This window comes from Olea europaea, chromosome 2, assembly GCF_002742605.1.
Source record: "Olea europaea var. sylvestris chromosome 2, O_europaea_v1, whole genome shotgun sequence".
Classification (NCBI taxonomy): domain Eukaryota; kingdom Viridiplantae; phylum Streptophyta; class Magnoliopsida; order Lamiales; family Oleaceae; genus Olea; species Olea europaea.
The window spans coordinates 13,779,609-13,804,779 of NC_036238.1; the positions used below are offsets into that span (position 1 = coordinate 13,779,609).

The 25,171-nt window shown below is 33.4% G+C and overlaps 1 protein-coding gene across 3 annotated transcripts; it reads left to right on the forward strand.

The window, feature by feature from the left end:
* The first annotated feature begins 309 nt into the window (after positions 1 to 309).
* On the forward strand, positions 310 to 12,176 carry LOC111411598. Of its 3 annotated transcripts, XM_023042110.1 has the most exons (20): positions 311 to 490; positions 1,546 to 1,868; positions 2,180 to 2,368; positions 2,468 to 2,551; positions 3,444 to 3,503; positions 3,987 to 4,031; positions 4,368 to 4,567; positions 5,281 to 5,730; positions 6,313 to 6,439; positions 6,544 to 6,741; positions 6,992 to 7,081; positions 7,463 to 7,525; positions 7,779 to 7,853; positions 7,973 to 8,023; positions 9,017 to 9,094; positions 9,876 to 10,010; positions 10,835 to 10,942; positions 11,240 to 11,305; positions 11,414 to 11,505; positions 11,902 to 12,176. In XM_023042110.1, exons 2-19 carry the CDS (start codon positions 1,563 to 1,565, stop codon positions 11,480 to 11,482), a joined length of 2,394 nt encoding a protein of 797 aa, XP_022897878.1. In that variant the 5' UTR covers positions 311 to 490; positions 1,546 to 1,562; the 3' UTR covers positions 11,483 to 11,505; positions 11,902 to 12,176. The 3 variants fall into 3 exon arrangements, 2 of the variants coding, with proteins under 2 accessions (XP_022897878.1, XP_022897887.1); XM_023042119.1 differs by lacking the exon at positions 311 to 490 and having other exon boundaries at positions 1,737 to 1,868; positions 2,173 to 2,368; XR_002705848.1 differs by lacking the exons at positions 9,876 to 10,010; positions 10,835 to 10,942; positions 11,240 to 11,305; positions 11,414 to 11,505; positions 11,902 to 12,176 and adding an exon at positions 8,218 to 8,320 and having other exon boundaries at positions 310 to 490.
* The last annotated feature ends 12,995 nt before the right edge of the window (positions 12,177 to 25,171 follow it).

The window sequence follows — 25,171 nt, forward strand, 5'->3', positions numbered from 1 at the left end:
GTTGGAATTGATGTTTTATAATAATATTTATTTTAACTTATTTTTTTAGTGCAATTCACATTAATAATCTACATAGGGCGCTTCTAAGATTCGAGACCCCCAATTCTCGTACCAACCAAACAGAGCCTAGCTAAAAAGGCCGTCTTCCCCATGCGCCCCACATCTTTGACTTGCTGGCCCATCTCTATTTTCCTTTTTAACAGAAAAATGAAAAATCTGAAACCAATCACTTCAATTACATCACTAATTAATTTTAATTTTAATTTTAATTAATTATCTATTTATGAGAAAAGTAGGATTATAATCCCTTCTTCCCCTCTCTGTCCTCTCTGCATTCATTTGCAGAACACAGCATAGAACACAGCTTTCTCTCTCTATATCTCTTTGTTATGGCCGCCTTAACTGTCTCTTTCTCTCTCCTCATAAATACGTAAATTGATTTCCATATATCACTCTTTTTTCTCCTTTAATTACAGGTGAAATTTTAAAGGTGAGTTTATTTGGAATTTTCTTCCTTTTTGTCATTTCGATTTATTTTGTCACGTTTATGTCATTCTCGATGCGTTTCTTCTCATTCTGTGCCTTTCTGAAAATATTTCGAAATTTTGTGCCTCTGTTGAGGAGTTAATTTCGATTGTTTTGTTTTCGGATTTTGTTTGAAATCGGAGGTTTAGGCTCAAGCGACATAGATTTTGCTTTACTTATTATATGCACACGCTGGATGTAATTAAGTTGTGTTCTTCTCGGTGAAACTGGAAAATTACTTCAAAAAAAGTCGTGGTTTGTAGTGAAAATTGGTGCTTTTGTTTTGTTTTTTCTTTTCGTGATTGATATAATTAAGTTTTGATCTTCTCGGTGAAACTGGAAAATTACTTCAAAAAAAGTCATGGTTTTTTGAAGTGAAAATTTGTGCTTTTGTTTTGTTTTTCCGTTTGTGTTTGATAACTTAATTCAAGAATTTCTGGAATGACTCTAGGGCTTGTTTTAAACACCACCTAATAGTTCCGTTCATTTTTCTTTTCCTCCTTTATTGGGGTGGGTTGGTATAGCACCGAAAATGGCATAAGCCGATAACACCTACAGAGAGAGAGAGAGAGAGAGAGAGATGGGATTGTAATCCTACTAATTTAATAAATAGTATTCTTGTTGGGCCAGTGTGTATGTATCATGTAGGGAGAGGATGAGATAATTCATAATTAATAATTGGTATTTTGCTGAATATGAAGCATTGATTTATATTAGCAGTCTAATAGACCTGTTTGAATTGGTTTGTTGCCTGGATTTCAATTTCTATTTTCTCCATCACATACATGTATGATCACTGGTATAGTTGTATAATTGACTGGCTTGCAGGGGTTTCATATACTAGGGAGAGTTTCAGAAGTGTAAGGGTAAATGATGTTTCTTGTTTTTCAAAGAAGAAGAAAATGAAAGAACTCAATGCAAATTTTCATTTCTGCTTTTCTTTTCTTTTACGCGTCTCATTTGAGCAACAAAAACTTATTCTAATTTCATTGATTTTTCAAATCTATCGGCTTAACACAGGAGAGTGAAGTTTAGAGATGGAGGAATATGAAGAGTCAGATAGCCCTGGTTGGGGTGCTTCATTCATCATGCAAACAACTGAAGATGTTGCAAGAGCTGTTGCTGCAGCCGCCGCAGCCGCGGCTGCTGTCCGTTCAGCACGACCTTCTGTGGTATATTCCTCAAAAGATGATAGCAGTAGTCCGCTCCATAAACTTCAAAACCGCGTTTCTAGAATACTTAAGGGGCTGTCAAATCCTCCAGAAGTTAGAAATGGACCGTATAACCCTGAAATACTAACTAGTCAAAAACGTCAGTGGGCTAGCTTTCAGCTGCAGTCCCTGGTAGGATTTCTTCTCTCACTTCTAATTTATTAATCGTGCTTGTTTGCTCTTTCGATATGTAGGAAAAAGAGTTATAAATAAAGAAATATCTTCCATGATTTACTTTTCAGAACTAGACCCTACCTTTTAGTAACAAATTCTCTGTCAAAATTACTTTTGGAGGTTCTCAATGATGATGAGATTTCCGCTTGATAATATGGTGATTCCTTTAGACTCTAGAATTAGGATCTTTAGATCTTTCTCTTGTTGCTTCTGTGATTATTGCTCCTTTTAGGGTTTTGCACATATAATTATCTTGCCGAAGTGCACAGGATCACAGAGTTTGGAAAGAGCCATCAAAGCTTTTTGAGAGCATGGTAGTTGTGGGACTTCATCCTAATTGTGACATTGCAGCTCTTCAAAATCTTTACTTTGCTAGAAAGTTTGAAGGATCAGGGAGATTTCGTAGTGCCGTTGGTGGTCAGCATCAGTCTCGTGTAGAACCTAGCCTTGAGCCTCAGGTGGCGACTTGTGTATTCTATTGCTAACGTGTTTGTATTGAAATTTGGAATCTGACAATCGCTACAAGTATGTCTTACAATTTTCTGTTTTGGCTTCAGGTCTTGTTTGTTTACCCCCCGGAAAAGCAGTTGCCGCTCAATTACAAGGATCTCCTTTCTTTCTGCTTTCCTGCTGGGGTAGAGGTGGGGTTAAGCACAGTGGCTTCTTTTGCTTCTCATAATTCATGTTTGAGTCAATACTCCAAAAACCACATCTTCTGTTTTCTTTTTAACCTTCTGTTGGATGGTTTGTTTTCTGGCCTGTTAAGTTGCAATCTTCTTATAGTTGAAAGTGTGAAGCATGCATATGATGGGAACAAGTCAATCTAGTTTTCTGAATGATAAGTTTATAACTTTTAGGGAAATGCAAACAAATTCTCATGTTGGCTAGACACCAGGTAGATAATGGGTATATAAGGTCTTTGGCTATTCCATCTAAGAGGTTAACCTTTTGGGATGGATCCTAGGTCCCAACAATACCTAATATTGATGTGTTCTAATAATGTTTAAAATCCAAGCTCTAGTTCTTTTCCTTGACATCTGTAATTTTTCTATATTTAATGAGCCAATTCATGCCATGTTCCCTTATTCTCTGCATTGTATGAAATTGTTACAAAATATCTTCATAAGATGTCTAATTAGAAAGTTTTATTGGTTCATAATTCTGTTGTTTGCGGTAATTCAATATCTTAAAACGTATTTTTTGTTAGTTACTTTAATTTACTTTGTTGTTTTTGTGTGGTAATTGCGTCTTCTTTGAATTTTATCCTTGCATCCTTCGACTATTTCTATGATAAGTGCATAAAAGAAATGATGGGTCTTGACCTATATTTATTGTCCTCCTCATGTTCAAATGATCCCACAGCTTTTTTGGAGAATGTGGATTGAGGGATCTATTTCATCCCTATCCTAAAATATCTGGATTTAAGGAGAAACAAAATATTTGTTCTGTCCAGCATCACTTGCCTAGAGGAACCATAGTCTGTGGATTTGACTTTTATCTATGAGTGTATAAAGTTGACTCCTATCTTTGCAGGTTAATGCTGTTGAAAGAACTCCTTCAATGAGTGAGTTGAATGAGATACTGCTTGGACAGGTATCTACGTGATTGTTTCTGCCTTGATAATTCTGCAACTATTAATTCGATACCCAACAGAAAAACCTCTCAATTATCAAGTTATGATGCATAGTGCAAAGGAACTTGATAAAGCCTTAGGTTAAACCGTTAAGTTTATATTTTGTCTCTGCGTTGTGCAACTTTTTTGCTTAGCTGGTCATCTTTAGGGTGCTTATCTACCTTGGTGAATGGAAAGAACGCCATTGCTGATTGTGTTGACAATCTACCTAGTTGTCATCCAATTTTCCTTCCTCAACTCCCCATACCTTTCTTTGCAACTTGAACCCATTTTGTTTTGTTTTATTTAATAACATTTCTTGTGCTTTTAATAGGGATTTATGTGAAGTATGGGAATTGATTCTTATCCAATTTGAGCTAGTTATGTAAATACGGCCCAGGAATTTTTTTCTTTTCTATTCCTTTATCTTCTGTTTATGACTTAATGTGTTGCTATTTTTACAGGAACATCTCAAACAGAGTGATCTGTCCTTCGTCTTCCGACTGCAGGTATGACGTGGCATAGAAAATATTACTTTTGAAAAATGGATTTCAACATTAAAGGATGTTCATGTGAGTTTGGAACTGCCATCTGAATTCCCGGTTGTTTAACTTCCTTATGCATTTTTGTGCTCATTGAAGTTTTCTACAGGCTTTCTTGTTTGTAGGAAAACAATGGGTATGTCAAGAGACATTTAAAACTTTTTGAAGTGATTTGCTTTAGGAGCTTTTGTTTGTTATGCACATGCTCGAGTTAAATTTGTTTTCTTTTGTAACAAAAGTGAAAATTTTGTTTTAAATGTTCAGGTACCTTTAAAGTTTTTTAATGTTTTCCTTGTCATTCAGGGAGCCGATGATTCAACTCTGTATGGTTGCTGCATTTTAGTTGAAGAAATCATACACAAGCCGTCTGGATTGATTTCCATGATTTCAGAAGGGCAAGCATCCCCCTCAAGTCGGAGCCGCCACATTTTGACTACACGCCGTTGCTACTGTATTCTTTCCAGGCTTCCATTTTTTGAAATGCATTTTGGCGTACTGAATAGGTATGTGACCAATTCTCGTGTGTATGTTGCTGCATATGGTGCTTTCCTAATTTGAAGTTATGATCATAATTTTGAAAGCTGCATGTGTAGCATGAAGATGTTTGTATTATAGTTACTGCATTACACAGTTGTTATATGATTATCAACTTTCAGTGAAAAGGTACACACACATGACCAATTTCTTAAGAAAAAAGGGTCTAAAAAAAAAGTCAAAAAAAGAGGAAAGCAAAGGAGCTGGTGCAAAGAATACCTGGAAGTAGCAGCCTCAGACAGAGAGAATACAGGATGAAAAATTTATTGCATATGAAGCTACTGAAAGATCTACTCCTGCAATTGTCCAGGGATACATCAGTTTTAAATATTATTTTAATAACTTGGCCAAGGATTTCACATCTATTAGAATTTTATGTTCCCATTTTCTTTTCAGTGGCCAGAGATTTAAAATTACTTCAAGATGAAGAAGGAAAGGATTATTAGCTAATTTTATGATTCTTTTTGAAATATGCTTCAAAAGTATTGGTTTTGTATTATTATTGCAGAAAGATATTATTTCTTGGCCATTGGCTGTTAAAGAGTTAAATTAATATATATTTCTTTCCCATGTATGTAAATTTCATTGTTGGTTTAGATTGCCTAACTGAGAGAACATAGAAATTGTTCTCTTGCTAGTTCTTCTACTGATATAGTTATTTTACCTTTGCTTTACGCTGTAGCATCTTAACTGAAGAGAGGCTGGAAAGGTTGACAAAACAGATTAGCAGCCTAGATTTGGAGTCATCCGTGGGCTATGATGAGGTTGAAATTTTGGAGGAAAAGTCTGGTGGCATATTTCTGGAAGATGGAGCAGTCAACTTGCAGAATGGGACAGTTGGAACTTCCCCTCTAAGCACAGGTGTTTCTATCCCAGGAAGAGTAACAGATGATACATCTCACCTTGGTCATGAAAGTTTAAGTGGGAACATTCACTCAAACAAAGAATTTAATAGTAATGTTGTTCCACTTCATCCTGGGACAGAGAAGCTTGTTTCTAGGAGAGAGTTTGCACCTGATACCTCTGTCGACAACAATTTTACCAACAAACAATCAGCAGACAAATGTCTAACCAATGCTGTTTCACCGCTATTACGGTATCAGCAATGTGAAAGCTCTGAATCTTCTTCCAGGTATATGATTCTGTTTTTTTCCTTTTCTGTATTCTCTATATTTTTGCTAAAACTTGAAATATTTAGGCCACATGCTTAATATTAAAGAGATTTCTTAACCTGATTCTAATGGTCCTGTTATAAGCATGTTTAGGTTCGTTCTGATTTTCTTACCTTCATACAGCCATATTAAAGTATGTGATAGGTTCTTATAATATCTCAAGTATCTAGATAGCAGGAATTTGTTTTTATTAATTTGAGAACATGAAATCTGATGCTTGATCACCTACTGCACTAGAATCTTTTCTATCACCTTCTTAGGCATAACTTCATGTTAAAGACCATTCCTATTTCATTATTTGTAGAGGGTATATTGAATGTCAGTTATCCCCGTTTAAGTGTTTGTCTGTATATTGCCAATAAGCATGCATAAATACATACAAATATGCAGTTCTATAATGGTAGGTTGTCATTGATTGTTGTTCTATTGATACTTCCTACCAGTGGGAAACCTTATCTACTGCAGCATGGATGTTTCGACTTTGCAATTTTCTGTAATTCTGTTATCCAAGATTGACCAAAATTAATTTCCTACTGATGCAGTTTTCATGGCTCTCCAAGTGAAGATAGACATTTCAGAAGTGATGTTGACGAGACAGAAACAGAAGAGGCATCGTCATCTGGCCGAGATATTTTTAGCGAACACGGTGATATCCTTGAGTGGGCTAAGGTTTGACTCTTGTTTTCCCATGTACATCTTGATCTCTTGTTGAGGACATTATTTAGCTACTGAAATTCTTCAATAGCTTGCTCATCCATTTTTCTCCTTTGCAGGCAAATAACCATGGGTCCCTACGAATAATTTGTGAATATTACCAATTAAGCTGCCCAACAAGGGGTTCGACAATAAAGTTTCATCCTTTAGATCACCTGCATCCTTTGGAATATTACAGATCTGATGAATCAGTTTTACGCATTGCTGGATCAACAATTGATTTGAGATCATGTAAGACAAGTCTGGAGCTAGCTGAGGTACGTTAGAGTTGGCATCCCCCCCATTTCTTCCCTCTGTCTGACTAACTCCTTTTTCTTTCTAAAAATGAATAAACCTTTACCATCAGTTAAATGGACAAACGAAGAAATTAATTAGATATCAATCAGAAACAAGGACTAGTCTAGGTGTTTGCGGCTTACCTGTTTTCAACTCTGTTTAGTTACTTTTTGTGGCATTTTTATGTCCTATCTACTAAAGGTCATAATTTCATATATTGATCCTTTGTAGGTTCACAGTGCGCTCCTGGTAGAGGAGGAGGCAACTGCTTTATCCGTATGGGCTGTTGCTTGCTTATGTGGTTCCCTACGACTGGACCATGTAAGTATATCAATTATGCACACAGGAATTTTTTTATGTTTCATACACGTGAATGCTGATATGTAGGAAATCTTCCTAATGCTTTCAATTTAAGACTTGTCGTACATACAAAACATGGCAGAGGCTACTCGTATCCATGGACGTATCTACTGGGAAAGTTTTAGACCTGTCCACTGACCTTTATAGGTTCCTTATTCCCCGTTTGGGAAGAATTTATAAATGGTTTCATTTATAAATAGAAACCAAATGAGTGGTGAATAAGTGGATATTACTTGTTGGTCAATTGGAATGTGTGGATGAAAACGAAGTTTGACCATTTTTAACAATATATAAATTTTTGCTGTAGTGAGGCTAACTCTTTTGCTTATGGTTGCCTTACAGGTATTAACATTAGTTGCTGGGGCTCTACTGGAGAAACAAATTGTGGTTATTTGTTCAAATTTGGTAAGTTTTCATTTATTTAGATTCATAGCTGTCCTTTTGTCCATAACTAGTGCAGCTGTCATAATATTTTGGATGTACTCAAGGACTATATTGCTATTGGAAACTTGGTCTGGAGAAGACTAATCCATATGTAGCTAACTTTAATGTCCTTGCTATTAGCATCACGATGTTTCTTTTTCTTTTTGTGCTTCTATGATGCTAAATGGAGAAAGAGTGTAGAGTTAGATGTTTTATCTTTAGTTATTGTATGCAGGGTATTTTGAGTGCTTTGGTTCTGTCAATTATCCCCCTGATTCGTCCTTATCAGTGGCAGAGCTTGTTAATGCCGGTATTCCTTGTCTATAGTTTCCTTTTATTGTTTCGACTTGATCTTGTTAATTGATTTATATAATGATAACTTACTCTCCTGCTATAATATCGTTGTTCCTTGGCTTGTATCATATTCAGGTTTTGCCTAATGACATGCTGGACTTTTTGGATGCACCGGTTCCTTACATAGTGAGTTTTCGTAATTCTGGCTGTTCTATTTCACCATTTTTTGCATGTTTGGTTGGATCAAATATCAGATGATTGGTCAAACATTGCACGTGAGATGGAGACCTAACACGCAATTTTCTTAAACTCCATTTCTGTCCCATAATTGCATCACTTCTCTTTGTTTCTTGGTTCCTAATGGAATGCTTCACATGCAGTGTATGATAGTTGCATGATTTATCTCATATCGCTACCCAAGACCAGAACACATGCCTTTGGGCATGTGATATCTGCTGCATAATTCAGTCCATATTGTACAAGGTTCAAAACATTCAATTTACACGTAATATTTTTCTCAAAAAATTCAAACCTTCAAAAAGGGCTGACGGCGGACTCTCATATCTAACAATAGAGCCGTTAAGGTAGAGGGGAAATAAGGAGAGAAGAGAAGAGAGAGGAGGGAGAGATAGAAGAGATGGAACTAAGGTGAGAGAATAGAGAGAGACATGGGACAGATGAGAGAGAGAACAATTGAGAGAGAAATTGTAGTTTATATGATATCAAAGTGTCATTAAATCAATGCACTGACCTTTATTATAATAACTAAAGAAATAATGTAAATGATGCCGGATACAGTAGGAGAATTGTAGGAAAAGGGGAAAGGAGGGGAGAAGAAAGAGAAAGCAGGGGGAGAAGAGAGAAGAAGAGAGGAAGAGGAGAGAAATCAATTTATTTCATATGATCAAGTTGTTCTATTACATCTCCATAATCTCCTTTATATAGGGTTTCAAAAATCATAACTAAGTAAACAAATGCCATAAAAGTTAATTAAATCATACTCTAATCATGTTTCCTAAGATATGAATCAGAGTAGGAAACTAAATAAATAATTTATCTCTATAATATTGGATCAGTAAAACATTAGAAAATCTTTAAAACTAAACCCGAATTGATTTTTCGCATTGATTCTATTCAATATTTTAATTGTTTCATTGTATTTGTGTGTATTTTGAGCAGGTGGGTGTGAAGAACAAGACGAGCGAGGTACAGTCAAAGTTAACAAATGTCATTCTAGTGGATGCAAACAAGAATCAGGTGTGTATATTCACACAAATACCAATTTTAGATTAGTTGCTCCCAACAGTAGAGCTGTGTTTGCAATACAAGACGCGTTTACTTCAGTTAAATGTGAGTTGCTCTGTTAGTGCAAACAATCTGTAGTTTTTACAGAGAAGATGATCCTATTACATCTTCATGTAGTAAAAAAGGCTTTCCATAAGAAAAAAGTAACACTAATCGGAAAAAATGGACACACATAAATGGGTTAGGAGAGCTGGATTACAGGTTTCATATAGTTTTGTATTGCACATAATTAATAATTTCCATCATAGGTATCAGAACTAGAAAGACATGCAAAGAGGCATGTAAGGCGTATGGTTCTGAAAAAAATCATCTTTGTCAAGATGTTACAAGAAATTTAAGTTTGACTGTTTAGTGCAGAGGATTAGTTTTTCAATATATCTTCTTGTTTTTGTTTTCTTGGGTTCATATGTACCTAGACAACATTGTTAAGGTCATGAAACACCTTTGTAATTGAAGTATTATCTCTATATCTTGAACCTTGAAGAAAATTTTAATATTGTCAATTGAGTTTATTATCGTTTAAGATTCTTCATTTTGAACACTGGGGCCCCATATGAACAACTAAGAACACTTAAATCACATCGCTTATTAATGGCTTAGGAGTGTGTTCTGCTGCAAGTGCTAGCTCATTTAAATGCTCACGGATGCCATATTTTCTAAGATTGTTAAATTTTGTACATGCATTTTCACTTCAAGATAGTTTACCTGATCCTTTTATGTTGTATTGGGACAGGTGAAAACCCCGACGATACCACAGTTACCTCAGCATCGGGAACTATATTCTCACCTTAGTCCTTATTATGCAAAATTGGTTGGAGAAAGTTACTTGGGAAAAAAAAGACCGGTTTATGAATGTACTGATGAGCAGGCATGTGGCTTATACTCACCTGTCATTTTTTTATTTTTTATTTTTTTTGTTCTTCGGAATAATTTTGTCTGGAGATTAATAACAACCACAAGCAAATAATGATGCCTGTACTGGTATAAATTTCAATTATAGGTTAATATTTTGTCAATGCCTTCAAACTGATCATGATTTGCTAAACATGAATAAATTGAAGAGTAGAGAAGATTTCTTTTTTGCCTTGGGGATAGAAGGCTAGGAATATATTGCATTTTAAATTCTGCAGATTTAGCTATATATCAGACATAAGGAGTGGTGGAGATGTGTACGGTGCTTTTTGCTTGGAGGATTGGCACTCCTTTTATGGCTATTAGGCTGTCCAGGATGACTCTTTCACTGTCACTACCCTTTTTTATTTTCCATGATTAAATTGGTCTACATTTATTTTGCGAACCAATTGTGCCCTTGGCCTGTTTGCTTGCAGAAGTCCATTGGTGCTTTTGGTGGAATTATTTTGACCGACCCATCCACAAAAGCATTTCTCATTTTCTTGTCACTTGTGCAATCTTGTTGCTTTTGTTTTTCCTTTAAGGAACCCAGTTGCTTTTGTTTTTCCTTCAAGGAACGCCGTTCCTTAAATTTTGAAAATAGTTAACCTCATCACTAAAGATTTCTCCTCTCACGCTTCTCTCTCAAGTTTCAGAAATATTAATGACAAAACATGTAACAAGGAAATTGTCAAACGTGTTTCAATTTGTTTGAATGAGATAAAGTCAGCATTATATCATTGGTGTGGCTACTTTTTCGTGTATATTCCTGTGCTAATATGGGTTTTGAAATCTGTGTAGGTTGATGCTGCCAAAGGTTTTATTGTAGTTTTACGGTCATATTTGGATTCACTTTGTTTTAACCTTCGGTCTCATACGATTACAAATGTTCAATCAAATGATGACAAGGTTTGTACTACATTTCTAGAATATATAAATTTGAACTTTTGTCTGCAATAATAGTTTAACCTTCATTTCCCATTTGGTTACTCGTACCTGCAAAAAAAGGTTCTGCTTCTTGAAATTTATTTCAATTGCGTATTTGTCATAATTTACGCACTTCTATTCTAATGTTTGTTTGGATCTCTTGAAACATTGGTAACTTGAATCCGGCTGCATAGTTGTGATTTACGGAATTCAGAAATATCCCATTACGTTTCTCCTTGTCACCACATTAGCATGAACAAGTGTTGTGTTGATCGTCAGGTATCATTACTACTGAAGGAAAGTTTCATAGAGTCTTTCCCTAGTCGAGATCGGCCTTTTATGAAGGTTTGCTGCTTTGCTCATTTAATCCCAATTTCGGCTTTTTATCTCAGTTAGTTTCATACAAGAATTGTGTCGACTTGCTAATGCTATATTCTCCTTGACGAATTACAGCTCTTTGGGGATACACAACTCTTCTCCGTACATACAGATTTTGTGCTCTCTTTCTTCCAGAAGGAATAGTGCTGCCATTCATTATGGACCTGGTAATGTTTAATTATCCCACAGTGGGACGTCTATTCCGTCCTAAACTAATACAACTTCAGATTCCCATACGAGGATTCTTTACTTTATCTGCCCTCTACCACCTAGAATGCATTATTATATGAAGTAAACCATTTTTCATATTGCATATCATATAATTTGGGTCTATGTATTTGTGTTCTTTCCCCATATGCAAGGCAAGGAAGGCGGTCGATCTTGTTTGATTTATTGATTATGAAAGTATCAGTATGTATCAAGTTTACTAAGCTGCTGTAACTTGTCTTATCATTTCCACTAAATGTGACATTTTTAAGTGGGCTTGATTTATTTTTATTTTATTTTTGTTGATTTGCTGATAGATTTTTATATATTATCTCATTTTTCTCTGTACTGTGCAGGATTAAGCCAATTCTTGATAGCTAGATAATACCAAGCATCTTAAAGAGGTTTTGTCCAAGTGACAGTTGGAAGTTTCAACGTTACAATATATTTAGTTGAAATACCATCGGAAATACTAGCAATAATTATATAATAGTTTGTTTCCTTTGTTTGGAATTTATTACGAGTATTTTTGATAATATTGCTTATATGAAATTGTGTTTGATTTGTAAAGAGTTCCGTTTAACTTGGTTTGCTACAAAGTAATTGTCATAAATTTAGAGTATGTTATATAGATTTCTTCTAATATTCGGTAGGTTTGTTTATAGAGATTTTGCTAAAGCACGATTTACATCATTTAGAAGAACTAGTGAAATTAAATCTTTACAATGACATTAGGTCATGTTAGTTTTTGTCATATTCTATTGAATTACCATAACTTGGGGGTGACAATGGTCGAGTGGCATTGGCCCTTAGAATCTCATATCGTATGCACGAAAGCTGCTCGGTTTTGCCCGTTTGGATCGTGACCTTGTGGGTCGAACCATCCATGAGTTCATGAGTATTCTCGTCATTTTATTTAGAGACATTATTAAATAAATTGAAATTCTCTTTTTCTGAGTCTGAGATAGGTTACTTTTGATGGAGGTTGATTTAAAAATGTACACAAACAAAATACGTTTACAATTTTTTAGAAAGTCAGAAAAATTAAATAAAATAAAATTACAAATTATGAAGTAAAATTTTTAAAATCTACAGCTACTAATATGTCTAATTTGGATTCAGATGTCTGAGTCTTATCATTATTTTAAATACGTTAGAACTTATGCTAGACGTAATATATGAAATGTGTTTTCACGAAATTCGAAGAAATAGAGGGAGTCTTTGAAGTAAGAATACTGGTGGAACGTTTTAGGTCGATTATTGACTTGAAAAATTGACTATATTCTTTACCTCTTGGAAAATTTTGAAATTGTTATTTCATGGCTTACATGATTTGTCATGACATTGAAAGAGATGACTTGACAACGGGACTCTAAGATGTAATAAAGAATAATAGTTTTAGAATTTTTTGGAAAACCAAGGATGCAGTTAATTTGTTCAAGTTAATAATCAGCCTAAAAAGTTCGAGTTCGAGGTATTATTGGTTGATCTCACCGGTTTTTAGATTGATTATTGACATGGACATAAGGATTATAATAATTCATTTAGAATAACATATGAACGAAATTGGGAGAATAAAGAATTTATAACAATTGTGAGTGAAGAAAGTAGAGATTTATGCCAAAAAAAATAAAATAATAATAATAAAATTTTGAAGTGAAGTGCGGTCTATAAATAACAATTATGACATTTTTTATGAAAATAGAAAATTGGACCTTTTATTAAATGGTCCACGAGCCCAAGACACTGACTCGTCTCAAAAAGGTTCGTTGCCACCCCTAGCTGACATCTCTATGTGATGCAAGATACGCTGAAATTTTGTAATTCATATTGAATTGGTGTCATCTTCACTTGCAAAAATAATTTTCTCCACTTTGCATTTCTTCACTTTAGACTTGAGTGATGAGGGACAAATTTTGATATTTTGCTTTCTATTTAAAAGTTGTACTCTCTAGAGATTATTGATAAAAATTTAGAAGTCATTGATATTTTGAATAAACTTTTAATTGAATATAATGTGACTTTTAAAGATTTTCTAAAAGTTTATTAAAGCCTTCGTTGAATATATCAATACTTTTAGAGGGTTTCAAAAACCTTACATTAAATATTTCCAAACTTTTAAATGTTTTTAAAAGTTTTGATCGAATGTAATTCCCTCGGTTACTGCGGATTTTCAATGCGTTGTCCTTTAAAATTTCTTCACTTTATGAACTACTATCCCTTCTTTGGAAGAAACTTTTTTACAATTTTGTTTAATAGGGCTCCGAGGAGAAGCTATTTAGCTCTTGTCCGATCCTCATTATTTTTATACTTTTCTCTCACTTCTTCTCAACAACACATTCTTCAATATAAAATCATATTACACTAATTTCAAACTTTTTTTTATTTTTTAATTACACATTCTCCATCAATCTATTATTTCAAAATGCATTATTAACAAAAAATGGGGCTCAAACAAGTGCTTTGATTGAAAAGACCAATTTGGAACGCAATTGCATGAAATCCTTGTAAAACAAAAGATTTTATAAATTATGCAATATTTTCTTTAAGTTCTTTAATAAATTTAATTTATATTCAATTGTTATTATCTTCACTTATGAGTATAATGTTTTACTTCTCAATGCAAAAGCATCCACACTAGATCAGGTCATTGAGTAATTGCACTTTAAGAAGTTGAGTGCGATAACTCTGCATGATTTTCAATGTATTTGATTCGCGATAAGAATCAAATAATAAACAAAGCTCCCCTAAAACTATAAAACATTTGTCCTTCTATTGTCCATCACGATTTGTTCACATTAGGAGCATCTGTCCTTTAATTGGTAGACGAAATTTGATAGAAAATTCGGCTTAATAGGGCTCGACGTTACCTTTTCGAAATGATCAATTTGGAACAAAATTGTATCAATCTTGGTCTTTGGAGTAGCTTGATGAGAACATCAACAAGATGATCATGTAATTGTTGATTTTGAAATCTGTATAAAATATTAACTAGTTATAAATAAACTTAAAGATAAAGAAATTAGCAAAGCTATAAGAAACTTGTCTCGTGATATATATATATATATATAGGTAATATGTACGTAAGAGCATCTCACATAAATGATCTCCCTTGTTTTAATATTGGCGTAAAAATTGGGGCCTGTGAGAATTGGCGCGGCCGATTCAGTTTTGGACCTGCATGTGTTGGTTACGAGTGGGGCTGGTCCCACGACCTACTCAAGATCCAATGTTGATAAAATTTGTTCTTTCCCGATTTGATTTAGCCCCTATTTGATGGTCATTATTGGTTAAAACAATATTTTGAATAGTGATTTTTAGGAGATTGTGTGGTTAAAAAGTATGAAGTTATATTTAAATATTTTATTGTGAGAATGTGCGATTGAAAATAAGTACATAAAAAAAAAAAAAAAGGGAAGTTTGAAATAATGGTTGCCAAATGGGGTTTAATAATTTTTGTTTTGATGATTTTTTGAGTTGGTTAGTATTTGATATGATGCGAATGTGTTGGCGTTGAAGATGGTTTTTTGTTGCAAACCGCATGGTTTTAGGGTTGTAAGTGGTTGGTGGTGGTTTGATTGGGAATTGTTGGAGGTGGATTGAGTGGGGGAATGAGGAGGTTGGAGAAGAAAACTTATTTGTTCATTTCGAAAAGATTTAAGACTCTTGATGTAATTTTTTCTTTTTGTTTATTTATTTAATGATGGGGTAAATTCATCCTTTCACGTGGTCAAAATGGTGAAAGCATGATTTTGCTATATTTCTGAAAAAGTTAAGGATGTTTGATAGCCAACGATCGAGGGTAGCTTGTTAAGAGATTGTAAAGTTGGTGACAAATAGTGTCAATTTTCCAAAAAATAACTTTTAAATTAATATGTCCTTAATTTTCAAAGTTTACCAACATAATATTTGGAAAAAAAAAAAATCATTGTTAAGGACCAAATTGATATTCAACAGAAATTTGAGAATAAAAATTCGACCAAAAAAAAAAAGTAAGAACATAAATGTGAAAATATGCAAAGATTAATGACTTTTGTAATTAAAAAGTTGCATATAATAAAACTATGATGACAATCGACCTTTAACTCTATACATGTTTGTTATCTAAGGACGGTATTGTCTTATTTTTCTTTTATAATAATGTTTAGTAAATTTGACATGGTAGCTCAAGTTGCCTCCAACCCACATCGACAACTTTGTTTCATTCCCATTGTTTTTAAAATATATTTTTCTCTTTATTCTTTTCAATCACACATTATTCATAAAATAATATTGCAAGCAAATTCAAAATATTTCTTTATTTTTTAACGAAATATTTTTCACCAATCTACTGTTTCCGATATGCATTCTTAAACTAAAATGGGGCTCAAACAGGCTAATATGTATTGTACAATATTATAATCCACAGAAAATATGTACTCTTCGTTCTCAATCTTCGTGAAATATGATAAACTTATCCTCAATCCTATTTAGCATAATGCATCCCTTTTTCAGTTATATAGCAAAACTCGTCATTTTCTTCATTTTCATAATTGAGTGGCAAATTTTCCTTTTGTTAAAAAATAATAATAATAATAACAAATTAATTAAATGAATTAGTAAAACAATAAAAAAAGGAGGGGGGGGGGGAATTGCAAACTTAATCCCCCTAGCTTTTCAAAAAGTACAAATAAATATTAAATACATATTAACACACACACGCAAAAAGGAGTGTAGAAAAATTTGATCTTCATCAACTAAGCTCACCCATTCTAATCCACTCCTAGTCGCGGTCTAACACTAGCGTTATATGAGTTATGCTATATATACAAAGTTGGTTGACAAATAAATACTTATACCAATCATTTCAAAAATAGATTTTTAAATCATTGAAAATCAATGGCCTGAATTTTTTGTCAACCAAATTTATAAACATACTTTGTATAAATAGCACAATACTGCTTCATATAGTTCAAAATGGACGGATTTCTTTTTTCTTAAAGATAATAATGAATCGACTCTTATATATATATATATATATATATATATAATCGAAAATCTAGTTAGATTTGTTGTGGTAATAAATGCAAGAAAATGGTCTACTTTATGTAATTATCAGAAAAATAATTAAGGTACGTTTGACAAATACGAACTTTGTAGGTCAAGTATACACACACACATTTGTTTCGTAAAAATCACCAGTCCTGAGGTGGTCTTCGGCCATGGGGTGGGGTGGGTGAGATTGGCTGGGAAAGATTTTTTTATTTTTTGTGTGTGTTAATATGGATTTCATTGTTTTAAATGTGATTTATTTGTACTTTTTGAAAAGTTAAGGTCAAATTCATCTTTTTATGATCAAAATGGAGGATCGATGCTATAAGTACATAAAGTTTTCATAGATTTTTTTGACAGATAACACTTGAAGCAGTTTCATCGGAAGATGAAAAAGAAAAAAAATGGACCATACATGCAGCATTTTTAAAAACCCTATCAGCCATTTCTTGTACAAAGGGAATTATCCAAATGGAGGAAACGACGACCATTTTTTACGTAATTGAAAGGTTGATGATGTATTTATGCTAAAAAAACGTCGATGATAAATTTGTTACATTTTATAAAAATTGTGGATAAAAAAAATTTCTTGTTTAATACTTTGATATTGTCCAAGATATCTTAGTTTTGATAATTCGACGAAGAGCCAAAATATTAATTTGGATTTGAATTGTTTAAATATTTATTTCAGAATTTACTAATTTGTGCTAAACAATACAACGGGTGATTAAGGATTTGTTCCCATATATATAGATGCCGCCCAAATTAAATACCCAAAGGCCAAAACCAACTACTTCACTAAGCAGTCGGCAAGAAAACTTCTTGCAAGAAAGTCATCTATTTAGATTTTTTTTTTTTTATTTACCAAAAACGAATAAATTTTACGATAAGTGAACTAAAAAAAAATGTATCTATTTTAGTTGTCTTACGGAATTAAGCTTCCGTTAGACAAATTCATAGAAAAAAAAATATTAGTAATTCTTACGAAATATGAGTATAATAAAGAGTACTAGTCATTATGAATATGTAATCAAAATTATTGTTTAATTTTGATTGAACTTATAAATCAATTTATAAGTTGTATCCAAACATGGGCTACATGTTTCTAAATTGGGCATGTTAGGTACTTGATATTAGACCATATCGAAAAATAATGGATAATTTTTTTTGATCTACTTAATGTTGTCTATTTCAATCTACCAAACATGTTGTTTATGAATATTAATGGGACTAAAAGCAATATCCTTCTTGAATATATTTAGACTATTAGCACTTAGTCCAAGAAAAACATAATCCGACGTTGGGTTTTTGATACCTAATAAATCCCGACTTACGATGCTAACGTGGGTTAATATTATTTCATAGATATAGGCCGATGAATGAAATAAATCCAACAACCAAGTTTATGAGCTACATCCAACCGAATGTATTCCCTTTTGGATGACTTGAAAGGTTCAATTTAAATTCTAACCCTAAAATATATATATATATATATATATATATATATATATATTCCCTCTTGGAAGGCTTGAATCTTGACCCGTATACCTCTTTAAATGTCCAACTTAAAGCCTAATCCTAGAATATATATATATATATATATATATATATATATATATAACCCTAGCCACTTTTTTGTGATGTTTTGTGTGGTTTTGAGAGAAAAATAGAGGAATCCCAGCTACCCCCCTTTGTGTGTGAAAAATAGCTTTTAGAAATGTCTAAAATATTTATTTAACGTGTGCAATTGGTGGTTCCTTCATAGTATACTTTTGTGGTGTCTTCTCCTAACCTTTGTGGCCACAAATCATCATCTTTTCTTGTCATACGTTGGTAAGATTGAATAGCAACCGATGTGAATTAATTGGTTGTAGTTTGGAGCCAATTGGATTGGTTGTTGGTAGAGAAAGGTACGTTGGATTGAACCCGAAAATCACTAATTTGAAGATCTTTCAACAGAGCTTCCGCAACATTTGGTATCAGAGCTTCAAGGTGGTGGTTTTGGCTCTTGAAATATAGCAAAAAAATTGTCCAGAAACCGACAGAACCGAACTAGAAATCAGATCGAAGAAGCTGTCCAAAAATTGTCAAAATCAGCCTCCATTTTTCTTGTTTTCTGATCAATCCAGAAGGAGTTTTGGGAAACGAAGACCACTGGCGTGACGTACAGGTGTAGGTGAACCCTGCAGAGCGGCACGTGAAGACCACGCATAGAGAGAAGAGTTCACGCCCGAGGACGCGTAAGGGAGAATATCGAGAAGGTTTCTTCGGGCAATTTGTTCCTTACATTATTTATGACATTTTTCTTGTTGAAAGTTTTTTGTTTCAGGGCCTGCAGAAAAATCTGGATAGCGTTGTTCTTTGGGCGTTTGGGACTCGATCGTGATTTCTTGGTTGTTGTAGTTTCCAGAGACCTTAGGACGAAAAGTGATGGTCCTAAAGTGATAAATTCGCAACTCTCGTAATTTACGAACTCAGATAGGTCCGCTCTAGTATATTGGCTTAACTCAATTTAAATTTCAGCATTAGCAGATCATCGTGTGGGATGATCGTTAGGATTAGGGGGTTGTCATTACTTGTGCCAGAAAATTTAGGAATTATTTGCTTTATTTTTGAATTGTTGAACTTTGATTGCAAGTTGGTAGTTGATTTTGTGCTTATCTGTCATATAGTCACCGTGTGAGACTTATTGCATGAAAATTTGAATTTTTTGTTTATACACCTTCGTGGTTGCATTAATTATCCCATTAGAACACCTGAACTTGACCCGTTCGAACATTCTCTTGATCTAAGATCGTGAATTTTACGAAACCCTGGAATCTAGAACGGTGTATATTGTGACTTTAAGATTACTTGGTGTGACCTATTTGTGTTTTGGTTATTCTGTTTTTCTTAAAATGTTTTCACACTTTGAAGTTGGAATTTTTAATGGGAAAGGAGATTTTTTAATTTGGCAACAAAAAATGAAATGTTTTTGGTCCAACAAAAAGTTTTATAAGCTATAGATGGAAAATTCCTGCAAATTTAACAGAAGCACAAAAAGAAGAGTATAATGAACTTGCATACACTTCAATTATTTTACACCTGTCTGACATTATTTTGAGAAAAGTAGGAAAACTGGATTCTACAAAACAACATTGAAAAAAGTTGGAGGACTTATTTTTGCTTAAGTCTACTCTTAATAAACTATACTTGCTTGAATGATTTTTAGCTTTAAAATAGATCCTTCAAAGAATCTTGATGACAATCTGGATGTTTTTAACAAGTTAATTCAAGATATCATTAATTGTGATGAAAATGTATCTGAAACATATAAAGCTATTATCCTACTTAATTTCATACCTGATTTATATATAGAAGCTAAGAATGCAATTAAATACGGTAGGGACACTTTAATACCTAAGATTGTCATAAACTCGTTTATGAGTAAAGAGATGGAGATTAAGGCTGAAAAAGAGGATAAGAGGAGTGGCAAGTTACATATGATGAGGAGTAGGATGAAGTTTAAGCAAATGAATTTGGGTAGAACTCAAGACGGTAGTGATTCGAGTAGTGACTTGAGTGATGAGGGTAGTAAGAAGAAGGGCAAGGGACGAGACAAGTCTAGTGGTAAATAGTGTTACAGTTGTGGTAAATCTGAGCACTTTATTAGGGATTACCCTAAGAAGAAAGATAAGCTGAAGGGTAAGATTAGATGTGAGATGAATGTGATTGAGGGGTCGAGTTATGACCCTAGTGAGGTTTATTAAATGTAAATCTAGTTACTGCATATACATCTGTGTGTGATCCTTTCTGCATGTATGTGATTGTCTAAATTCTATTGCATGATTATATGTTGCATTTCAATTTGTTTGATATGTGCGCTTGCATGAATTTGAGGTAATGTGATTACTTGGTGTAATTGTTTGCATGCATAGTGGTTTAGAATGCATTAGCAGTGTGTTAAATGTCTTTTGGTAAGGTGGAATATGGATGTCTAGGGTACATTGCCGTTTGTACCGGGGATGTGGAGTGTGACATTTGGATCATTAGTGGAAATGTGACCAAATGTGTAGAATCGTTTATCTATGAAAGAAACCCTGATAAGGTGGAGTATGAAAGAGACACTTCTATCACTTTTGTTAGGTGGAGACCCATTATCCACATAGGTTGGGAGAAGTGACGTGAAGATAGAAGATTAGCTCGAGGACTTATGATCTATTGTGACTTGCCAGTTAGTTATGAGTTGGGTGGTCAGTCTAGTAAGCATGTTGGGCGATGAGAGCAGATATGTGTTCTCGAGATATGAGCAACACGGAATGAGATATGATAAGTGTGGTGAGATCTTTTCGTAGTGTCATTTATGCATGTGTTGCACATGTGGTTGACCGTGGTTTGATTGACTTGGTGTTAATCTATGGTTCTATGTGAACGTATTTCTGAAAAGATCTATATATGTTATCCTATAGTATATCGTCATCGTACGTGTATTTGCTCTTGATTGTTTACTGTTAAATATTTGCTTCTACTTGGATGTTTTTTACCTTAATCCCGATGAGTACATGGAGCAAGTATGGTATGTGTTTCAGGTTGGAAATAAGAGGTAAGGTTTGTGATCCAATTTTATTAGCTACCTTGATTATGCAAGTGTTAACTGTGTGTTTTGATTGCTTGTAGATTTATTGGGCATCAAGGTGGAGATTTGTTGAGTTTTTTATACTTAATAAATCTCGGACTATAATGTTAACGTGGATTAATATTATTTCATAGATATAGGCCAATGAATGAAATAAGTCCAACAATCAAGTCCACGAGCTAAACTTGGCCCAATTGTTTTCCTTTTTGGATGGCTTGAATCTTAACCCGTTTATCTCTTTAAAGGTCTAACTTAAAACCTAACCCTAATATATATATATATATATATATATATATAATCCTAGCCACTTTCTTGTGATGTTTTGTGTAGTTTTGAGAGAAAAATAGAGGAATCCAGGTTGCCTCCTTTTGTATGTGAAAAATAGCATCTAGAAATGTTTAAAACACTTGTTTAACGCGTGCAATTGGTAGTTCCTTCATAGTATACCTTTGTGGTGTCTTCTTCAAGCCTTTGTGGCCACAAATCATCATATTTTCTTGTCATATGTTGGTAAGATTGAATAGCAACCGAGGTGAATTAATTGGTTGTGGTTTGGAGCCGATTGGATTGTTGTTGGTTGAGAAAGGTACGCTGGATTTAGCCCGAAAATCACCGATTTGAACATCTTTTAAGAGAGCTTCTGCAACATCCGATTTGGTAATTTTAGTTAAAAACTCAAGGATAAATTTCGAGCACATTTACAATAAATTTACGTTCCATACGACTCACAAATTTTCAATTATATATTCATTAATTTTTATCAAAATCAACTAAAAATCTGACTTTATTCCCTACTAACAAGCACTTGATTTCTTTCTAATCCACCATTACATTAAGACTATGTCTGATTGGACACATTTTCCATAGAACCAAAATGTGGTGTTTGATTGCTAAATTTTCTAGAGAATTCGATTTCCACATTTTCCCTACACATGTTCCTTTTCCTTGAAATGGATTTGGTGGGAATTCGGTTTTACAGTTTTTTTTTTCAGCAATGGAAACAAAATTTGTCAACAATTGTAAAAAAAAGTATCAATTTAATTGACAATTTTCATGAAAAAAGACCAAACGAACACCAAAAGATTCAAAATTTCAACATTTTTAACGTGAAAAATTATATCAATTAAATATAATAATTTACAATTCTTAAGAAAATAATTTATAGGCAATTCAATTCCCTCTTTGCAATCAAACAGGCCCTAAAATTTTTGTTTTTTTTTTGTAGTTGACAATATTACACAAACTTTTGCACTTTTTAAACCAAAACACATTCTCACAAATAAAAATATTTTTACAATAGTGAACATTCACGAAACTGACATTAATTTTGAGTTGATATAACATAACATTTTAAATGAACGAACAAGATTTTTTGTTCTTTTTTTAATATTATCGAATATAACACAAATCCTCATCGTAAAACAAAAGGTCATTAAAGAAATACAACAAAATTGATTTAGCTACTCGGTTCAAGAAAACTTTAACTGTCAACATGGTATTTGAAGAGATAACTCGTTGTCATGTATTTATGAGACGTGTTGACAATCATATAATCTTAGTAAATAATTTTACTTTCTAAGCCACGATGAAATTTTTAGATAAAATCATTCAAGATAGTCTCCCAACGGTTTTATAACTTGAACTCTTCCCTGTTACTGTATCTATTTTACTTCTTATGGAAAATTATCATCTTAACAAAATTGTTATACGAAACTCTTTTTCGTGGCCGCCTCTACTTTTTATGCTTGTGGAAGAAAGAACAGACGTACGCAAATGAAAAACAAGCAATTTAGAAATATACTGACCTGCTCAAATTCAAATTTGTAATGAATATATTTTCTTGTCTAAAGATTATGATAGTTATATCTAAATTGAGAATATTCAAAATTTGCCTTTTTTCTCAAATTAGTTTGATCAATTATAAGAAATTTTGACTTTGTTGGTAGGAATTCTTGCACATTTAAGTCAACAAGGTGTGTGTGTGTGTGTTTTTTTTTTTTTTTTTTTTTGGGGGTTGGGTAGAGATTTAACCCCTGTTTGATGGTCATTATTCTTAAAAAATAATATTTTGAATAGAGATTTTTAACATAATATATGATTAAAAGTAGGAAAAAGTTTTAAATTTATGTGTAAAATATTTTTATGTGTGTAGAAAATGAGTATGTATAGTTGTCAAAAGGAACTTTTTTTTTTGAAGGGGTTCAATCTATTCACTTTTGAAATGACTAGAACAATTTAAAGGGACGTTGAACTTGACATTTATTTATTATTATTTTTTTGTTAATTCATTCGCTTTTTATTGATTTTTAAGAAAAAAATAATAACAAAGTTTACAAGCAGTTGGTTCTCCTAGCTTGTACGTCCTACTAGTAAAGACGGATTGGCTCGTGAAATGGTATAGTCATGGGTGGGAGTGGGAACAACGTACATAGACAACTTGATATTGTAGAATGATATCTCAACTGGCAAACGACGGTGTTCTTCAAGGCGGGCAGTTCAGAGGTCGCGGATTCGATTCATGGGGCTCTTGGAAGGCAGGATATTTCCTCAAAGGTTTCTCCTAGAAGGTAAAACACATACATGAGTTTGACTTGCTCGGCACTTTGGCAGTTCAGTTGGGAGGGCTCTTGAACCCTAGCCAGTTTGGGACACAACCTGCAATTTACCTGGTCTGCATGAAGAGGGGCTGGATCGTAGTCCCCAGGATTTATCGCTGTAAGGCGGACACCTGGGTATCAAAAAAAAAAAGATATATTGTGCAAACTAATTTGTACAGTAGGTTAGGCGTAGCACGATCATTTATTTTTTTTGTGTGTGTGTGTCTATATATATATATATATATATAGGATTTGACAAGTATTTTTAACAAATAATCATAACCTTTAATTTAAGTAAATCTAACGGTCAGTATATATTTCATTAGGATCATGGGAGAGTTAGTTATAACCACTTGACCGTTGGATTTGCTTAAATTAAAAGTCATGATTATTTGTCAAAAATACTTGTCAAATCCATGCGTAGAAGAAACTTTTCCATATATATATAAAACTCGTTCATTAATATTTTAATTTGATTGATTGAGTGTGTTTTAATATGTTTAGGAGTTACGTTTATTAAATAAATTAGGCTTTATGGTGATTAGGAATGATATCAAAAGTGTGATAAATTAATTTTGGGTAATTAGCACAAAACGTCCCTACCTTTCGATGTTTTTGTGGAAAACGTCCTCACCATTCGTTTTTTGGCGGATTACACCCCCACCTTTACTTTTTTTTGCGCAAAACGTCCTTTTGTCAACTCCCCGTTAAAATGTTCCGTTAAATCAAAAGGTAATTAGCACAAAAGGTCCCTACCTTTCGATATTATTGTGCAAAACATCCTTATCTTTCATTTTTTGGCATAATTAGCACAAAAGGTCCCTATCTTTCAATGTTATTGTGCAAAACGTCCATACCTTTAATTTTTTAGCATTTTCACCCCTACTTTTCACATTTCATTTCGAAAAAGGTCATTCTCGTCCATTTTTTCAATAAAATGACGATTTTACTTTTCTATTCAAATAAAACAAAAAGAAAAGATGAATAACCAACTACAATCATAGTCCTTAAATTTTTAAAAAATTACAAAGAAATCATAAATTCCCAACCACCACCACTTTCACAACATATCAAGCTGCCAACTATAAATCAACATAATACCACCTTTCTGCCATCATTCCCACCAGACTCTGCCACCGTAAATGTGGTTGTTTTGGACAGATTGGTGACCAATACTATGAGGAGGATATTGGGAAGAGTGAGGCGAGGCTGATGGTGGTGGAGTCCGATAGGTGCTGTGGCCAAAAGGTAGTGCTATATGGATCTATAGGTAGTGGCTTGGTGGGATTATGAAAGTGGCGGTAGTGGAAAGTTTAGAATTTATCTATAATGTTTTGAAAGATTTATGACTATGATTACAATTAATTAATTATTTTTCTTTTC

Excerpts from the sequence above, each read along its gene's own strand:
- LOC111411598 (XM_023042110.1), top strand. The coding sequence starts at position 1,563 with ATGGAGGAATATGAAGAGTCAGATAGCCCTGGTTGGGGTGCTTCATTC. Across the intron at positions 6,742-6,991 it reads CAAGTCTGGAGCTAGCTGAG|GTTCACAGTGCGCTCCTGGT; the intron begins GTACGTTAGAGT and ends GATCCTTTGTAG. Across the intron at positions 7,526-7,778 it reads TGGTTATTTGTTCAAATTTG|GGTATTTTGAGTGCTTTGGT; the intron begins GTAAGTTTTCAT and ends TATTGTATGCAG.